The following is a 19,296-nucleotide window of genomic DNA, read 5'->3' as shown; positions in this document are numbered from 1 at the left end:
CTAAGCAGTTTGGGGGTTCCCACCTCTGATAGTAAAAATGGGAATCAGAACTTAGTCCCTCTGTGACCAGGGGTTTGCACCAGAGAGAAGACAGGGTCACCATCTATGGCTGTCAAATCAGGATTTTTGCTTGCAAAGAGAATTGTTGTATTTAACAGTTTTAACTGATGGAGAAAGGAGTGATTTATTTACTTGGAGAATGTCTTTAAATAGCCAAGTCGTTCAGGATGTTATAAATATAACATATAACATAAATATAACATAACATAAATATAACATAATATAAATATTCACTTATCTTTGCTCTGGGCTACGCAGTTTAACTCCCATTCTCTTAAATTAGTGATGCAAAGAACTTCTAAAATCAGTGATACCTAAAGCTTTAAATTTTATGGTTTGTATTGCACTCTTATTTTATAGTTGATGATTCAAACATTTGGCCTCCTTGTATTGGGTTGTGTTAAATGACTAGTGGTGAGACTCAGTGTGCACTTGGTTTGGGGAACGTGAACTATTCTAGCAGACCAAGCAATGTATCAGTAAAAACTAACACGGGTGATACTCAAAAGAGACTCTTCAACAGTACACAGACATCCATATCAAGACTTTATCAGTTGGGTTTAGTTGTACACAAGCTTTTGTACATAAATTGAAAGTGAATTCAAAACCAGAAATCATCGCCCCCACTGCTCCTAGTACTTGCCCTTTCTCTGCCTTTTAACCGAAGCATCTCCATGATGCTCCGGGCATAGACATCCCTCAAGTTAACGCTGATATAGGAATCAGTGGCTATATTCTTGGTGAGTTTCTTCAGAGCTTCCCGCTGTCTGACGGCTGCTTCCTTCAGCTTTAAGGTGAAGTAGCAAGCGGAGAAGCGGTCGTTAATAATGGCGATAGGCAAGGCCAAGACAAGGATTCCTGATAATATACACATGAAGGCCACGATTTTGCCCGTGGTGGTGTCTGGTCTAATGTCCCCGTAGCCCACAGTGGTCATGGATGTTGTGGCCCACCACCATGCACAAGGGACACTTGTGAAGGTTGTGTCAGGAATGCTTTGCTCAGCAAAATATTCCACAGTTGAAAATATAGAAATTCCCACAGACAGAAATAGGAGCAGTAGGCCGACTTCTTCGTAACACTGGGTGATTGTCATCCCGAGGGAGCGTAATCCTGGAATAGAACAACTGTCGTCAGTCACTGGCGCCCCTTCCTCCCCTCGCCACCTTCCATTTCCCTTTCTTCCCCTCTCCTGCCCGGCTCTCTGCTCACAAACATGCATTTCATATCTAACATGTCTCCAGCATTGGGCAATGTTCTGGGGATACCGAGATGATAAATCATAATCTTTTCCTTCAGGGAGCTCATAGTCTCGTTGGTGGGGCCAGATTGCAAAGGATAGAAAGAAATCTAGTTAGGTTCATTCATCTACTTATACATTTACTAAACACCTACTATAGAAACACACACAAAAGGTGACATATGAGGTTACAAGGCAGGCAGGGGATGATGACAGGAATGACACTTTAGTCCACTGCTGCGTGCACGTGGAGGGCTCACTTGGCCAGGCCTGCATTTCCATGCATCACTTTGGCACACAGTTTAATGCTGTCTCCTTACATTTTATGGGTCTGCTTTATTCACCCTCCTAACGAAGCTGAACATAATCAGGGCGTTGCTATCTGAAAGCCAGAAGCCGTAAAGAGTGTCCACCAGAAGAACAAGGTGAACCGGCAGGAGCAAGTTAGGTTTCAGTGACCGCACTGACATGAGATCACGCTATGTCTGTTCACCGTCCACAGGGCATCTTAAAGGCTTATCAGGAGGGATTCCTGAACTCCCGTGACATGCACTGAAATTCACACCCATAGTACCAGAGCTATAGGGAAACATTTCCCTGGAGTACATAGAATTTCTGCTTTCCTGTACAGAGATAGACCTGAATACAGATTATTCTTTCACTGCGAAAAGGTATGGGGGACTGAAGCTACTAGGAAATTCACTCTCTATGAGGCATTGCCGCATTCCCTACTCCTATGTGATACCCAAGAGAGTCCAATCCCATCTCCAGAGAAACTCAGCCCTAAGGAGAGTCAGATGAGCCTATAATGGGACTAGAGTTTGAAAATGGCATCTCCCCCGACACCAGATTTCACAAACACTGCTAAAAATTTTGAAGTCATATCAGCCTGAAGGTCAGGCTGTCTCTGAAGGTCAGAGTAATACCTTTTAGAATCATTTAATTTTTATTCACTAGCGAGTATTTGAAATTGCAATAAAATGCCATTTGTGCTCTCATTATTTTTAAATTTTGTTCTTAAAACTTTAAGATATTCTTAAATTATTTACCAGCTATTTTTAAAAATTAAGGAATATTAATTTTGACATTTAACTTCAAAAGAAGATTTTTTTTTTTTTTTAGAATATCTTTTAGGAAACTGACCTTGATGTGTCTGCATTGAATTGTATTTCTGAAATATATTGACAGCATGAGAAAAAGCAGTGTTTAGAAGACTGTTTTCATTTCAAGATGAAATGTTCTAAATAATTTTGTAAAGAAACACAAAGTGGTCGGAATTTCTGTATGCTACATCTATTAACTCAGATAATACTCAAAAAACAATATGAGATTGATGCAATTATTATGCCATTTTCCTGATGAGGAGACTGAGACACAGAGAAGTGGCATGTCTACTACAAAGCTACACAGCCAGGATTTACACTGTAGATCTCTGGCCCACCATTGTCCTCCTGTTATTCTAGAATACCTCTCAACTTGTATTTATAGTTAATACATAGGGAAATATGTCATCAATGTCTATATATTGCTAAATGTGATGCACAACATAAAATTGTCAAATATTTATGTAAGCGTTCATATCCTTTCAATAAATTAAGGTTTTATTAATACTTTGTACTGCTTTGGAACTAAAAAAAAAAAAACCAAACTTTGAAGAGGTGACACGGTGTAAATTACTATTATTTTCTTTTTCTTTTCTTTTTGGGAAAAAAAGGTAGTCTTCACTGGGTGTTTTTAAATCGAATCTTGTAAGGAGTTTATAAATACTAGGAGAAAGCATCCTATTATGTGTGTCAGAAAACAAAGAGTGGTACTTCTAAAAGTTGTTGGAAACCCCATTATCAAATCCCTGCTCTGTGAGACTAGCTAAGAAAATACACTACCAAAATTATGTTAGGAGAAGTCCTAATTACCTCAGACATGTGGGGAAAAAACATTTGAAGTTAAGTTCTCCCTATATGGATAGGGAGAGACAATGACCCTCAACTTCGTTTAGGTGACCAGTCAGGCATATATTTAAGGAAATAAGGTGGTAATGGGACTTCCTAGCTAAATTACTTGTATTTTGTGTATTGTGTTAATATGTACTGTCTTAACACAGTATCCTCCTAATCCAGTGTTTTCTAAAGTGGAGTCCACCAAAATCCCTTGTGAGCCTGTTAAAATGTATGCTCCTCAACCCACCCCCAAATATTAAAATCTGTCTCTTCACAGATTGGGGCTCAGAATTTGCTTGTTAACAAGCTTTTCAGAGGGTTCTTATTTTCATTAAAATCTAACATAAGGGAACGCCAGAACATCCAACAGCCATAGGACCGGCCACTGAGAATTCTTGCCCTCAGGAACTCAAGAATCATCCTTAATGGATTTGTGTGACTACCCCAGACCTTGACTCTAACTTTCATGCACAACTAACTGAGTGTTGTGTGGGGATTTCTCTAGGGAGAGCGTTCATTAGATTTTCATTAGATTTTAAGGAATTCCTGTTACCATCTCTCTCATGCATCCAGGTTTACGGACAAGAAAATTCTTAGATACTAACTAAAGCATTAAAGCATTTAATCAGTGTCTTCAGCTTTCTTCCAAAGCAAATATATCCATTGTCTCTTCAAAAAGTACGGGATGGCCACCAGTGCCTGGTCATCGCACTTTCTGCATGGCTAAAGAAAGCCCTACAAGGCTGACTTTATTTTTTGTCCAGGAACGTGTGGGGTAACCCCTTCCTTGGACACAGAAGAGAAAGTGGCTTATGTCCCTATATATCATGAATAATTTATGCATCTCTTTATGTGCTGTTTATGCATATTTTATCTAGAACCTTCTACGGGCAGAGTGTCTTTAATTTTTGTACAACTTTCGAGCACTGGGTTAAAAAAATCGAGGTTAACAAGCGGTCGAACTGTTTTTCACCTGTCATATGGAGAGGAGTGGGAGAGACATCTTCTCTATACCTGATAACAACTTCAGGATTTTGCTTCCCAACACCTTTTTGGAGATCCTGGTTGGGTAAAGGATGGGAGTTGGTAATTCAGAGTATCAATTCACAGTCACTTCTCTTGGACTGTAGTCAAGCACTAATGGTTACAAACAATGGCAAATTAAAAACCATTACTGAAATTTGAATACCTGTGGAATGTCTGCCCAGCTTTAGCATGCGTAGAGCCCTGAGCAGCCTCAACACCTGCACAATGCGCCCCACATTTTCCAGCTCCTGTGTCGTCTGGCTCCCACTCAGGCTCTCTACCAGAAGAGTGATGTAGAAGGGCAAGATGGCTAGGAGGTCTATGATGTTCGGCACCTTTCTCAGGAAGCGGCACCTGTCCCGCACGCACAGGAAGCGCAGGACAAACTCCCCGGTGAACCAGCTAATACACACGTATTCCAGGATTTCCAGCAGCTGCAGGTCCAGCCAGCTTAATTCAGCTGACATCAGGGCCATGTTGACGATGGACACCACCACAAAGATGATGGAGATGACCCCAAAGATTCGAGCAGCTGTGGAAGATCCAGGTTTCTCCAGGATGTTCCAGAGCTTCTGTCGGACAGTGGGACAAGGTCCTTGGGAGAAGTCCTGTTCACTCTCATGTTGACTTTCCTGGTCTTCTGTGTCCTTCTTAAAGTCTAACGTTTCACTCAGCTCCTTTCTTCTGAAGTATCTTTTAGAGAAAACAACTTGGTGATTAATCTAACTTTTCAAAAATATAGATGTCAAAAGAAAATTAAACTTAGCAGTGAGGTCATGCTTTCTATGTTAGTAAAATGCAGGAAATGTCCATTCATATTTTACCCAGGCTGTCTCCTTCCCACAGTACTCAAAATTTATTCAGGATTATTATTTTTAAAATGACCCTTTCTTGGTGCAAGTTTATACAAAAGGATTTATATACAACAAATCTACTTTAATGCATTTTATTACTCATTTTTCTTGTAACAAGAACATAAGTTTGCCATATGGAGCTTTTGTGTGCGTGTAATGGAAAGGTCTTCATGAAGAACTAGCACTAATAGCCAGATAACAGCAAAGTCATCGTTAAAGTCCCACAAACATTCACAGTCAAGGAACCAATTTTTTATCTCCTGTATTTAAAGTAGTTCTCCCTCCAAGTTTAGTGTTCTTCAAAAACAAATGATGTATTATATGTTGGCTAACTGAACATAAAAAAATGTCAAAAAAGAATAAAGAAATAAAAAGAAAATAAAGTTAGTGTTCTAGGTCTGATAAATGATAAAGTTCCCCACTGAGACCTCCATCTCTATACATTCATCTTTTGGATTACAGCTTTTCTGACTCATTTATTCCATCATCAAATATTTATTTCAGGTCTGACCTCCTTTACCTTAAAAACGAATCGGCACACGTTCATTCAAAAAAGGAAGAGGTTCCGAAAGTTCCAGTCCAAAGGTGGCTCTGACGCTTTCCAGACCTCATCGCCACCCCACCTTAAACAGCTCAGAAATGGCCTCAGGTACTCTGAGGCCTGGATCCAGCGAGGCTTGTGTGAATCTCCTATCTTACCTCTGCTGCCCTCTCCCCACCTGCGCCCGCCTCCCCGCCCAGCCACCGCGCGCCTCTCGGGTACCTGTCCCTGCAGCAGGAGTCGATGCTGAGCTCGTCGATGCCCCAGTACTGGATCTCCTGAAGGAAGGAGAGCGCGCACAGCTGCTCCATGACGTGCAGGCGGCCGGTGCGGTAGTAGTGCAAGACGTAGCGGAATGCTTGCGAGCTGCGGTCGAAGAAGTACTCGTTGTCCACGGGGTTGGCATCATCGCAGAACTCCAGGGGGCTGGGCACGGCGGTCAGGGCCCCGGGGCGGCGGCACGAGGCCACCACCACCGCCAGCTTGCCAAGGCGGGTGTGCGGGAAGCAGGACAGCGCCTGCTGCGAGAGCACGAAGCGGCTGCCGCCCACGTTGACCGTGAAGCAGTCCCCGAGCGCCAGGGGCTCCCCTTCACCCTCGCTGCAGAAAACGCTGGAGTCCAGCGAGGTCAGGGAGCAGCTGTCCAGCGGCGAGTCCGGCGGCGCCCGCCCTCGGGGAGGCAGCTCCATCCCCGCCGCCGCTGTGTGAGGGCGCCACAAAGTTGGGGGGCGCGCCGGAAGCCTCGGTCCGGCGAGGGTGGTGGCACGGCCCCTGGTGGCAGCCGGGATTTCCCTGACTCCCGAGGGGGGTGCCTCCCGCCCGCGCACCCTTCCACTCTCCACCCCCTGTGCTGGTTCCGCCTGTGGCCGCTAGGGCGCGGCGAGTGCGGGATCTCAGCGCTCGTGGGCCGGGGCGCCGGGGCTGAAGGATCGCGCCGGGGGTGGGGGGAAGCTCAGACGCGGTCTAGGCGGGGACAGTCCCGGGGCACCCTACCGGGCGCCGAAACCCTTCCCGGACTCACGCCCCCCCCCCCCCGCCCCGACCCCTACTAAGTTTATGCTGGAGATTCCCTGCCTGGGAGGTGTACGGATTCAATGCTTCGCTACCGAGGGGGTGGAGCGGGCGGGGAGGGAGAGGTAGGAGGTCTAGAGTGGGGGAGGAGGACAGGATGACTGTGAGGGGAACGAACCGCGGCCAGGGGCGGGGGTGGTGGTAAGACTCACTCCAGCCCAGGAGACCAAGAGGAAAAGTTCAGAAAGCAGGGGAAGTGGTAGCCGGGTCTGAGTTCTCTCCAACTTGAGGCTCTGTATTTCCTCCGTCGTCTTTTCCTGCGGCGGCTTCAGAGGCCTCCCCGGGAATGGTCGCTGGGGACGTGAGCACGTGGCGGGGGGTGCCCAGGGCGAGGGGGCCACATCATCTGCTCCCGTTCATTCTCATTCAGGTCTGATTGTCACTCACCCTCTATTTTCTCCTCCCTCCCTCTGGTTTCGACCTCCTGGTTGAGGAATAAGGATAATTGGTTTTGACTTTTAACTGAAGTCCCAGTGAGTGACTAAGGACTAGGGATCACCGTTTGCCGCCGCGTATCGAGGCACTTTGCGCCCGTGGGTTTAGCCATTTCTGCCGGCCCAAGTTTCCCAGAAAGCAGGCGTTCTGGGCTTGTTCTCCGGCACAGAGCGGAGCTCTCCTTTTAGGAGAAGGGAAGGCAAAAAGATAAGGAATAGAACAGGCGTGGGCTGGGGCAGGAGTTTAAATAGTAACGCCGACTCGGTAAAGGGAGCAGCCGAGCGCGGTGCCCAGGTGAGCCTAGAGGTGTGCCCACCGGGCCCCTTGGAGTTGCGCCCCGTCCAACCTGTTGGACACGGGGTTGGGGGTGGGGAGGAGGAGGGGTGACTCACCTTCCGCTCCCGGCACATCTGCGCAGCGCTCGGAGGCCGCGGCTGGTTAGGTTGCCTTGCTTAGATCTCCTGGTGTGCACGTGAGGTCTGACTTGACAGGTCCGGGAAGACTGTGTTCCAGGCTGAGCTCGGCGCCGGCGCTGCGCTGGTTGCTCAGACTCGCCTCATCTCCACCGCCTCCGGCTTCGGCCCCTCGGCCGCCCCCGCCCGCACTAGCGAGCAGTTCGCGGTTTCCAGCACCAGCTGTGGGGAATGCTGCGAGCCGAGGGAGGTGAGACCGGAGGAGGAAGAGAAGCACTCGGTGACTCTGAATATTATATTCATCCTGAAGACACCTCAAGGATTTCTGTTTGGATTCCCGTTTGCCTGAGCTGTGTGCTCACAAACGCTCAAGAACATAAATTTTCCATAAGTCTGCGAAACTCAGGATTAGGGTAGTTATAGTAACTGCTTTGTGTGGCATGGTTCAGGGTTTTCTCAATATTTCCAGCAAGCATCTGGGAATCTTGCATTTTTCGAAAAGTCTTTGCGAGAAAGTGTGAAGCACACATCTTTTTCTTTTTGCAAGTAGTTTTAGAGACCATATATAAAGAGATGAGCAGGGAGCTTAGTACAGTGGGAAAAACTTTCATAAACTGACTCGAAACCGGGCTGTTTGGTTCTGGCTTTGCCGGATGGCTGTGGGACCTCCAGCTGTCATTTACTTCATGGGCCTCAGTGCCTTCCTCAGCAAAATTTCATGTTTCAAAAAAACACCCAAGGCTCACTTGGGGCTTACTTTTATGTCAGGAAATTTTGTAGGCCTTTTACTCATTCAGTGCCTTATTTAATCATAATAACAATACTATGAGGTAGCAGCATACCCATTCTACAGAAGAAAGATATTGAGGCAAAACAGAGAAATTAAGTGATTTACTTAGGGTCACACAGCCCAAATTCAAACGCAGGACTACTTATCAAAGGCTGTAGTTATAAACACAATGCTTGGGACATCTCCTTTTGTGTGACTTTCAAATAAATCAAAGCATGTTTGCTTTTATTTACTTTTTAATCTATTTTTGCAAATTTCTAAAGGAGGGCAGGAGTTTAAGGATGTATTTTTCCTGATTTTTCAACAAATGTTTACTGAGCATCCCCCATGTACCAGACACTATTCCAGGTGCTTCCGATGGATCCACGAAGAAGAACAGACAAGATCCTTGTCCTTATGGAAATGAAGTTTTTTTCCTGTGAGAATGAAGAGCAAATTCAGCAAAAATTAAAAAAAAAAAAAGAACAAACAAAAAACAACAACAATTGTATAGTATTTATAGGTTATGGTTCTTTCGGCAGGTTAACTTTTGCTTCTTTAATAGAAAATAGGGAGGAGTTAAAATTACCCTGGTAAATATTTCATCATTACATTTAGGTTCTTTATTAAAATCCCCAGCATCTCTGTTGTCAATTATTTGGCCCTTGAAAAGGGCAGAAGTCCACAGTTCCGTTAAGCCTTTTTCATACCTTCATGTAAATAACTTGCGTCAAATGATTAACATTAAAGGTCTACTCTAGCTTTACAGATGGTGGTGAAGAAGGAGGAACGCTTTCGGAGGAGAATGACAGCTTTCAATGAGAAGGGGGATCTTGGACAGGTAAGGAGGTTCGTTAACAAATGGTTAGTTAACAACTTGTATTAACAACTCCAGTAACTTGGAGGTTAGTTAACAAATGGTGACTGCGTCTTGCAGGTCTCCTCCACTGCCACCAGGACCCTAGACTTAAGTTGTGGTTTGTGGTATCCTGTAGAAGGAATTGTAACAATAACCACCTTCTAAGTGTAAAGCCCAAGCTAAGCATCTGAATTCTTACAATGATCCCATGAAGTAATGTCTTGCTTGTTACAGATCTCAGCTTAGAGGCTCACAGGCACTAAGGAACTTTTCCAGTTTCATAGTGAATATGTGAAGGACTATATGAAGGGATCAAAACTGGGGTCTTTCTGACTCCAGATTTCATCTCACCTGCTAAGAGCCTAAAATTTTCAATTGGGCTTCAATGGTGATTGAAACAATTTCCACTAAATAAAATAATCATAACTAGAGACATGATGACTCGTTAACTGGGAATATATAAATACAAATGACCCATTTTAAAATATAGAGTCTCTTGGATAATGAAATGTCTGCCTGGGCGCCTGGGTGGCTCAGTGGGTTAAGCCTCTGCCTTCGGCTCAGGTCATGATCTCAGGGTCCTGGGATCAAGCCTTGCTTGGGATCAGGCTCTCTGCTCAGCGGGGAGTCTGCTTCCTCCTCTCTCTCTCTGTCTGCCTCTCTGCCTACTTGTGATCTCTGTCTGTCAAATAAATAAATAAAATCTTTAAAAAAAAAAAAAAGAAGAAGAAAATGTCTGCCATCTTTTCTGTCCTGCTCCCTTTAATCTATTGTCTCTTCTCCATTGATTACCCAGGTTTGAATCAGAGATCAATAAAAAGGAAATGATAAAAGCAGAAATAAATTCATTCAAAGGATATTCTTCCTGGTCCCTGATCTTGACCTGAGGTATACTCTAAAATATGTCAAGAAGTGAAAGGAGAATTGCTGATAAGTACTTGGGGGTGGTGAGGTCTTGCTTTTGATTTCATTCTTACAAAGCATGGGAGGAATGTGATTGTCACGTAGGAGGCAGTACAGTACTGAGATGTGAAAACTCAACTTTCGAATGGCTTTGGGTATATTCTCTCTAGTTATCAGTTGTTATATTAGGTGATTTTCCATTAGCAGTCTTGTTAGAAAATGCTTTCCTAGTGTTTGGCTTTATTTATCAAGTCTTCCAAACATTGATTTGAATATTAAATCTCCAGGTACAACTAGTGTTTTTAATTCTTCCAATTTTTGTGAAGTTTTCTAAATTTTTTAAAGAACAACATGCATTCCTAACAGTTATTTTAAAAAACTGAATTAAAAGAAAAAAACACAGCATACTTTAAATGTCTGATTATTGATAACAATAGGGGCCCCTGGCTGGCTCAGTTGGAAGAGCATGTGGCTCTTGATCTCAGGGTGGTGAGTTTAAGCCCCATGTTGGGGGTAGAGATTACAAAAAAAAAAAAAAAAAAAAAAAAAAAGAATTGATTATTGTTAACAGTTAAGAAAATAAAAGTTAAAGTCATTTGAAGCATATTAGGAATTCTTATTAAATCCCTGGAACATTCATCTAGGTTTTTGAAAAAATAATGAGAATATATTTATATTAAAATTGCATTTGTTTTTCTGTTATGTACTTAAATAATATATTATGGTGCTCTTTGAAATCATTAAGTCTCATCTTTGATAAGAATGTTTTAAAATGATTATACGTATATGATCATGAGTCATTGAAAAAATGTTTAGAAAAATGAGCATTCATTATTAATTTATATCCAAAATACTACAACTTTACATTTATTTTTGATAATTAAATAGGTAGGGGAGATAAAACAAGTAAATACTTTTGATAAAAAGCTTTATAGAATTAAACTTGAGTAAACTCTACCTTTTCATTTTCAATTGCTTTGGTGTAGACTCATAACCTTACACTAAAGTCCCATTAACTTTTATCACTCATTAACAACGCAGACCATATTTTATATGAGGTGTGCGTGCTTATCTTTGACTTGGTACTTAATTTCCCAGGGAATGACCACCAGATGAGCTCATTGTAATGTTTAAAAATGCCTTTGTATATGGACAAAATGACATTGTCCTCTTCATTGCATTGGGTTATGTTTAAAGGTAAAGGAAAATCTGACAAATTCTATCTATTCATCTTCCATGAGTCTTCTAGGTGCTTGGAATAAATCCTCCCAACTGTATAACAGCCCACTCCAATGCAGAATTTAGCTTAATGTGGGCTTGTTCTGGATTCCTTCCAAAAGGAGGCAATTATCTTTGGAAGTACCCAAGAACTCATTTTTATAGCCTAGTCTGCTGCAGAGATCACCAAATGGGTTGATGATGGTGATGATGAGGATAATAATATGATAATAATAGCTGCTACATTTACTTAGTTAATTTCTGCTCTTTTATTAGCTGTGTGACAGTAACAAGTTTCTTAAGCCCTCTGTATCTCCTTCTCCTCATCTGTAAAATAGGGGTAAAAAGAGAACTTACCTTACACTATTGTTTTAAAATTAAATGAGATAATCCATGGACATGTTTAGTGCAGTGCCATTATTTTTGTTTCCACTATTATTATTACTATTATATTTTAGAAATATTTTTCTGATCCCCCTTACTGAGCATGTACTATGTGATCCTATCACATAAGATGTCCGTATCACTATGTGACACTACTCATTTCATTTATAAATTTATATAACCCTATGAGGAGAGTAATATTATCATTATTATTTTGCAGAAAGGAACCCAGGATCACAGTACTTAAATAATTTCTCAAGTGTCATACTGATAGTAGAAAACAGAGTTAAATACTTTTGTTTGACTCAAAGACTTTGAAGGGTGTTGGCGTGAAAATAATGCGATGATGAGAAATCACTGTTAGAAATACTCTTCTCTTTAAAAATAATTTTACATGGAAAATTTCTATTCTTGATTGAAATAATTGAGATGATTATGTATTTTATAGTGCATGACCAACATATTGCATGTTATTTTCATTTTAATAAATTTCTTCTAATCATTGTAAAGAAGATAGTTGATTGGTTTGACCATAAAATGATTCTCACCCAGCCACTGTGATATGCAAAAGACATATTTGAATTTTTCCTGAGTTACTAAGAAACTGTGTAGATGCAGGCACTTATTGTTCACTGGATTAACTCCTATAATTACACTGAAATAAAATTTTATAAACAAGATTTAGAAGCAGTAGAAAAAGCACAGGGCAAGTACTCTGCTCATCAGGTCCTATAAGCTGTTAAGTGAACCTAATATTGAATTTGAAAATTCCAATTAAATCCTTTTTACCCAGCTTTATGACATTCCCTTATGCTGACAGAGATTGAGTCATACAGAACCATTAAAAAGGCTTTTCATCCAGTATATAGGATTTATTACTATTACAAGTTAAATTGCATTTAAATTTGTCCTTATTCTATTTAAATTTTTTTTAAGATTTTATTTATTCATTTGACAGACAGAGATCACAAGTAGGCAGAGAGGCAGGCAGAGAGAGAGGGAGAAGCAGGCTCCCCGCTGAGCAGAGAGCCCGATGCAGGGCTTGATCCCAGGACCTTGAGATCATGATCCAAGCCGAAGGCAGTGGCTCAACCCACTGAGCCACCCAGACGTCCCTGTCCTTATTCTATTTAGTGCTTTCTTCTATTATTAAGGAACTCAGTAAACTTGAATTCCATTCTGTAATTAGAAGAGAGGTAATCTTTACATTTCATATGTATTATAAGGTTTTTTATGTTGCATTTCCTTGCTTTTTCTGGAATCAACTCAAAATGGAAAAGTTTTCAATCAGTAAATATTTATAGAAATGTACTTCTGCTAGTGCTGGTAGTGATTATTGTATATACAGATGGGATATGTATTATATATCATATACATAATTTATACCATATGCATGAATAGACACAGAACAAATACATACATAAAAAACTAACAATATAGTAAGGTTTACATTGATTACTGTATCAGTGGGTCACATTGTTATTACCATGCAAGAAAAGTAGTGAAAAATCAGAAGCAATGCAAGGAAAATAGTAGAGATAAGGAAGGAGAAAAGCAATTTTGCTTTACAAAATGGCTCTTAGTTACATAGTGTAGTTCCTTTAAATAGCATCCTCCTGCGTTTTAAACATGGTTTAATTAAAGAAAAATATGAAGTAATTTTTTAGGACACATATGCTGAACTCTGTGCCAAAGTAGTTTTGTTAACTGGCTTGTAAACCTGTATAAAATACCTATTATTCTAATGTCAGTTTGAATACATAGAATGTTACTTTAAATAAATATTCTATATAATAAATTATTCCACATGAATACGAAAAAACCTAATTCTGTTTGAATTCACAATTACTGCTTTTTACACTTAACTGTATGTTTAGCTTCTACTTGTAGCACTGGTTCAAAAGAGTAGAAATATGGGTTTTCAGTCAGTACACATTAATTTGGTTAATTTGAAAAAAGAGCCTTGGATCAGTGCATGTGTTGCAGAGTATATTTTCTCTATAGAGTGTAATTAAATTGGTGGGAACTGAATATAAAAATTTGTCATTTTTTCAACATGAAAAATAGCAGTGGGCCATATGGCTTCTCCTTTTTGCCATTGCATCTGATCGACAGCTCAGTTATAGACCCGGCTGCCCCGTTCTCCCACAAACAGATTTCCCAGAAAACGAAACCAAATGGGAATCCAGAGGGAAGTTAAAGCATAGCTGGCCTGTTTTTATTTATTTATTTATTTATTTATTTATTTATTTATTTATTTATTTATTAAAAATTTCTATAAGGTCAAATTTATCCATTTTAGCAACTGGGAATGTTTTATTTTCATAGCAGCAGCAAGAACTATTCTGTATTGCTTATGGTATTTGAAAAGAAAAGAAGTCCCAATTAAAAATTTGAGAAAGAAAATAAATAAAACAAATGGGGATTTTAAAACGAATTTACGAAATATCAACTTAATAATGGATTCAAAATTTACACTGACTTAGCCACATATGTTTTACTTTTGAGAGCAGAAGTTGATGAAAAATCAAGAACAGATAATTAGTGACTCTGTGGAAGTTTCGAGAATAGCAAGTGGTTTTATGGATGAGTACATGCTTGTACGTGTGTATAGAACAGGTATTTCAATTTGATTAAAAAAAAAAGTAAGCCAAAAATATAAAACTTTTCTCATTTAATATTGCTCAATACATAGGAAAGTATTTTTCAGCAACCGTTTCAAAAAGATCCAATATACAGTTAATTTTTGCCTTACTTCACATTTCCTCTATTGATAGTATTGCCAACTGGCAATAAAGTTTTTGTAAAATATTTATTGAATGGCTAATTGCAAAATAAAAAGTGAGTTTAGATGTATTTGAAAAGGTAGGAATAAGAGGATGAGAGAGGCCCATGTGGCCTCTTTCATATTATGCTCATGGGCAAACCTTGCCAGCAGTTGGGAGTCCTGTTCACTAGAGAAATGGTGATTGACTTTCAGCTCCTATTTGAATGAGAATCTGTCCCTCAAGCAATAAGAGTAACAAAGTGAGTGGGCCTCTCTTCAGTGAATTAGTGGGGATCAGTTTCTTTCCTTCTTTCTTTCCTTCCTTCCTTCCTTCTTTCTTTCTTTCTTTCTTTCTTTCTTTCTTTCTTTCTTTCTTTCTTTCTTTCTTTTAAAAATATTTATTTATTTATTTGACAGACAGATCGCAAGTAAGCAGAGAGGCAGGCAGAGAGAGGAGGAAGCATGTTCCCATTGAGCAGAGAGCCTGATGCAGGGCTCCGATCCCAGGACCCTGGGATCATGACCTGAGCCGAAGACAGAGGCTTTAACCCACTGAGCCACTCAGGTGCCCCTGGAGATCAGTTTCTTATATAAGTAATGGATAAGGGATGTGATTAAAATATTTGTTATTAAGAGTGCAGGTTTTCAAATATGGCTGTAATAGAAGATGGCTGACCCATGCCTCAAGGCAGTAGTCTCAAGACCCCTTTGCACTCTTAAAAATTATTGAAGACCCCAAACTTTTGCTGAGGTGGGTTGTATCTATCAATACTTGTCATATTAAAAGTTAAAGCAAAAAAAAAAACCTAGTATTTATTTATTAAATCATTTAAAAATAACAGAAAAGCACTTGTGTTAAATGGTTTAAAATAATATTAATAAGCATATTTGTTAACAAAATAAATAATTTTTTAAATAATAATATTTTCCAAAACAACATCATTAGTGAGAATAATGACATTGTTTTATAATTTTTTCTATCTCCTTGATAGCTGGCTTAATAAAAGATAGCCTTATTTTCATATCTGCTTCTGCATTCACACTGTTGCAATTTGTTTTTCTTTTGAAGTTTATAAAGAAGATACAGGGTCAAACAGGTAGGTAGTTGAAAAAAAAAGGGGAATTTTAACAGCTTTTGCATATAATGTTGTATATGCCTCTGTATTATACTAGAACTTGACAGGTTAGTTCCAAAGTAGAATCTGAAACTGTATCTGTGAGCTTTCATACTCAATTATATTAAAATCCATTTGCCTATCTTGCCCTTGGAATTTTTTCAAAATCCATGCATGATTTTGTTATGTTATGCATTATTCTTTTGGAAAATGTTGGTTTGGCCAAAAAGTGACACATTTAATTAAATAACATAAAAAACCCCTTTTGTTAATATTGCCACCAATTTCATCAGAAAAGTGTTTTTTGTTTTTTTTTTTTTTTTTAAGAGGGCAGGGAAGGGGGAGGGGCAGAAGGAAAGGGAGAGAGAGAATCTAAAGCTGGCTCCAGGCTCAGGGCAGAGCCTGAGGGCATCGGGGGTGGAGGGGTGGGGGAGGTGAAGGGGTGTCAATCTCACAACCCTGAGATCCTCACCTGAGCCAAAATCATGCTTAACCAACTGGGAAAATTTTGAAGTATTGGGAAGCTATCAAACTCATGGTGGTAGAAATAAGTTTTCCAAAATTCTAATTTTCACTTGAAAGCTCAAATTTTGTTATCAGCAACAAATATGGTCCACTTTCCTTGACAGTAACAGGATCCATTCATTCATTTTTAAGAAATTATTCATAAACATCTGAATAGTTTGTCCTGCAGTCATGTTTTCGAGTAAAAATGGTGATTCATGGGGAAAAGTGGCTAGTTCAGCTTATAATTCAGAATAATTAATTACACAAGTGCTTTTCCTTGATCCAACCATGGTACTGAAGGATGCTATAGAGAGCTTCAGTACACTTTTCATTTGGTTAAATAAAACATTAAGAAGACATGTACCAGTGATAAGGTTTAAAAAAATTAATATTTTAGCAAAATCAGTAACTTTCATCATTATTCATCAAGGGTCTTGTTAAACTGGCTTTTTTATCCCTTCAAAATGTAAAGAATACGATGACAGCTCGTACAGACTGGTCTCAATGCTTTGAAGTGTGCTAAAGACAAAAGCACTTTTGTTTTTATACTGCTTTAATACTCTTCGTGCAAATGTGGATTCAGTGGAAAATACATATAGCTCCGGTATTGTGAAAGTAATGTTTTAGAGCAAGAACTCCTAAAAGGTCTCAGAAAATCTCAGGGGTATTTCGCATTTTGAAAACTATTATTATAAGGAATATATGTATTTTGACAACTTAAACACAGAATTTATGTTTACATGTTTGAGAGTTATGCAAAGAGGTATAGGATTTTTACATGTTGTACTGCAAGGTTTCATCAAAAAATTTCCTGTACCTAATAAATACTCTATAGCATAAGCACACACATACCTTAAGCATAAAATTTATACACACACACACATGCACACATGGAAATGTGATCATATGAATGTTTATGTATTTTCAGATATGCAGAGAAAATGCAATTAAATTTTACTCCAACTATGATATCCCGTAAAAATTAATTGCATTTACTTTTTAGTTTAATCAAGTAAATTTAATACAATGTAATGGTGCATAGTGTTTTAAGGTAATAGCTTTTGGGGTAAAAGTGCCCAGGCTTAGAATTTTGCCTTCCTTTATGCCTCCCTGGAGGGGCAAGGTATGGACCAGGATGATGAGAGCCTCCTATGTAGTTTAAGTGAAAACTATTGGATCATCATTGTTAGGAGGAGGGCTTCCTGGACTAGTGACTGCTGGGTTATATAGGAGTGTGAACCTCAAAGGGCCATTTTTGGGCCATTTGCTTCTGGTCTCTAAGTTCCTCCTCCTTTGTCTCTTTCCTTTAGCTAAGGTTATAAATGGTTAATTAGTCCACCCCCCCACCACCCTGCTGGCCCCCCAGCCTTTTATCTCTATCTCTCTTCAACAGTGCATGGAGCCACTTCTGGTGTCTCCATCTATAATCTTCTACTATTTTTTTCCACATAATCACATCTGCCCCAGGTAAGAAGTGGTTGGGTTTGGGGCACCTCCTAGAGCTTGCAGCTTCTCACTTTTACAATGAATGGTGAAATGTTAATGCACATGTTCCTAGGCTTTCTCACACCTCTTAGAAGCTTCTAAATGCTTCTCCTGGACCTGCAGGTGTTTGTTATCAATATGGATTTGTGTTTATGGGGGATACAGGAACCCAAAACCTGATCCACTTGATGCTATCTTTTCCTCTCTGCTTTTTTTCTTTTTAAAGATTTTATTTATTTTTTAAAGAGAGAGAGAGCACGAGCGAGCACAAGCAGGGGGAGCAGTAGGCAGAAGGAAAGGGAGAAGCCTGATGCAGGGAACCTGAGGCAGGGCTGGATTCCAGGGTCCTGGGATCACAACATGAGCTGAAGGCAGACACTTAACTGACTGCATCCCCTGGTCTTTATAATTTTTCATTTTTCTTTACAGTTTTCTTTATAATTATATTCTGACAGTTATTCATGTCTCCCCCCTCATGTTTAAGTCATTGGTTCTCAGTGTTAGTACTTCTTCCTTAAAGAAACATTTGGAAATGTGGTCATGGTGGTAGAGGAGGGGGAGTTGTTTGGAGAATATTATTGTTACGATGGTTAGAGAATATGATTGACAATTGCTACCTAGGAGCCAGACATGGTAAGTATCTTTTAATGTATGGGTAAGAAAGAATTGCTACTCCAGAAATGCTAGTAATGCTTTCAGGAGAAACACTGCCATAGATACAAGTTTCTCAGAACCTGGGAAAGGAGGCTTCATAGCCTAGCGTGGTTCTCTAATAATAGACACAGCACTAAGTCTTCCCATGATCCTCCAGTTGGATGCCTTGAGCTGCACAAAATGTCATGGGCAAGAAATACAAACAATACTATTATCATTATATGAAATATAGACATATGTTTGAATTTGTGACCATTTTCTATACTACCATTGCATAGGGATGGCACGTTAAACGGAAGAACTAAATATATAAATCTATATGCATTTATTTAAAATGTGCAATAAAATAATGCTTTCTTGACATAACTGTAAAGATGGGACAGGTCCCTATGGATTCATGTTGGCACGCATCACAAAAACAGCCTGTCATGCACGCTCCACAACAGAACTGGCAAAGTTTCCAGAAGAATCCATAAAAAAGCTGAAATTACTTTCTTTAATACCTTTGGTTAGCCTTCTCAAGGACAGAATAACCAACATGATTTCCTCGCTAACTTCCAGATAATCCTTTTTCCTCCAAAGTTGCAAATAAGAGTTGCTGTTTCCAGAATGTCTTTCCAGTGCTTTCTATTCACTTTTTTTTAATACTTCATCAGTCTGTTTTTCCCTTTAATAACCCAGTATATTAACTGACTCCCTCACATGTGAGAAAACAGTTTGCACATAGAAATAACACAATGAACTGCAAATAATTAATTAAATATCCTTTAGATACTTTTGATATTTGGAAAAATATCCTTTAGATATTTTTGATGTTCGGAATATTCCGAATATTCCAAACCTTGGTCTTTGTTTAATAAAATACATATTATATGTATAATAATCCTATAAAATTCCCAGAGGTCTATTGGCCAAACATTGAATGTGGGCATCAGAATTCTCTAAACTTATATAATTATGATTCTTTAAGTCAATGATGCATAAAATTAACATATTCAGATTAAATGTCTTTCATTGGAATGTGATATATTTGCAAATGTAGGCCTACTCTATACTAT

The 19,296-nt window shown here is 39.6% G+C and overlaps 1 protein-coding gene across 1 annotated transcript; it reads right to left on the bottom strand.

Moving 5' to 3' along the window:
* Window positions 1–289: 289 nt before the first annotated feature.
* Window positions 290–7,923, bottom strand: KCNV1 (potassium voltage-gated channel modifier subfamily V member 1). The gene is made up of 4 exons (XM_047728771.1): window positions 7,557–7,923; window positions 5,881–7,153; window positions 4,427–4,956; window positions 290–1,173 (listed from the first exon to the last, which is right to left on the bottom strand). The coding sequence occupies exons 2-4, from the start codon at window positions 6,345–6,347 to the stop codon at window positions 662–664; spliced, it is 1,509 nt and encodes a 502-aa protein (XP_047584727.1). The 5' UTR covers window positions 6,348–7,153; window positions 7,557–7,923; the 3' UTR covers window positions 290–661.
* Window positions 7,924–19,296: the final 11,373 nt, after the last annotated feature.

Source organism: Lutra lutra, chromosome 4, assembly GCF_902655055.1.
Source record: "Lutra lutra chromosome 4, mLutLut1.2, whole genome shotgun sequence".
In the NCBI taxonomy this organism is placed as follows: Eukaryota; Metazoa; Chordata; class Mammalia; order Carnivora; family Mustelidae; genus Lutra; species Lutra lutra.
The sequence above is the reverse complement of the archived record's forward strand: the minus strand, read 5'-3'. Positions and strand labels throughout refer to the sequence as shown.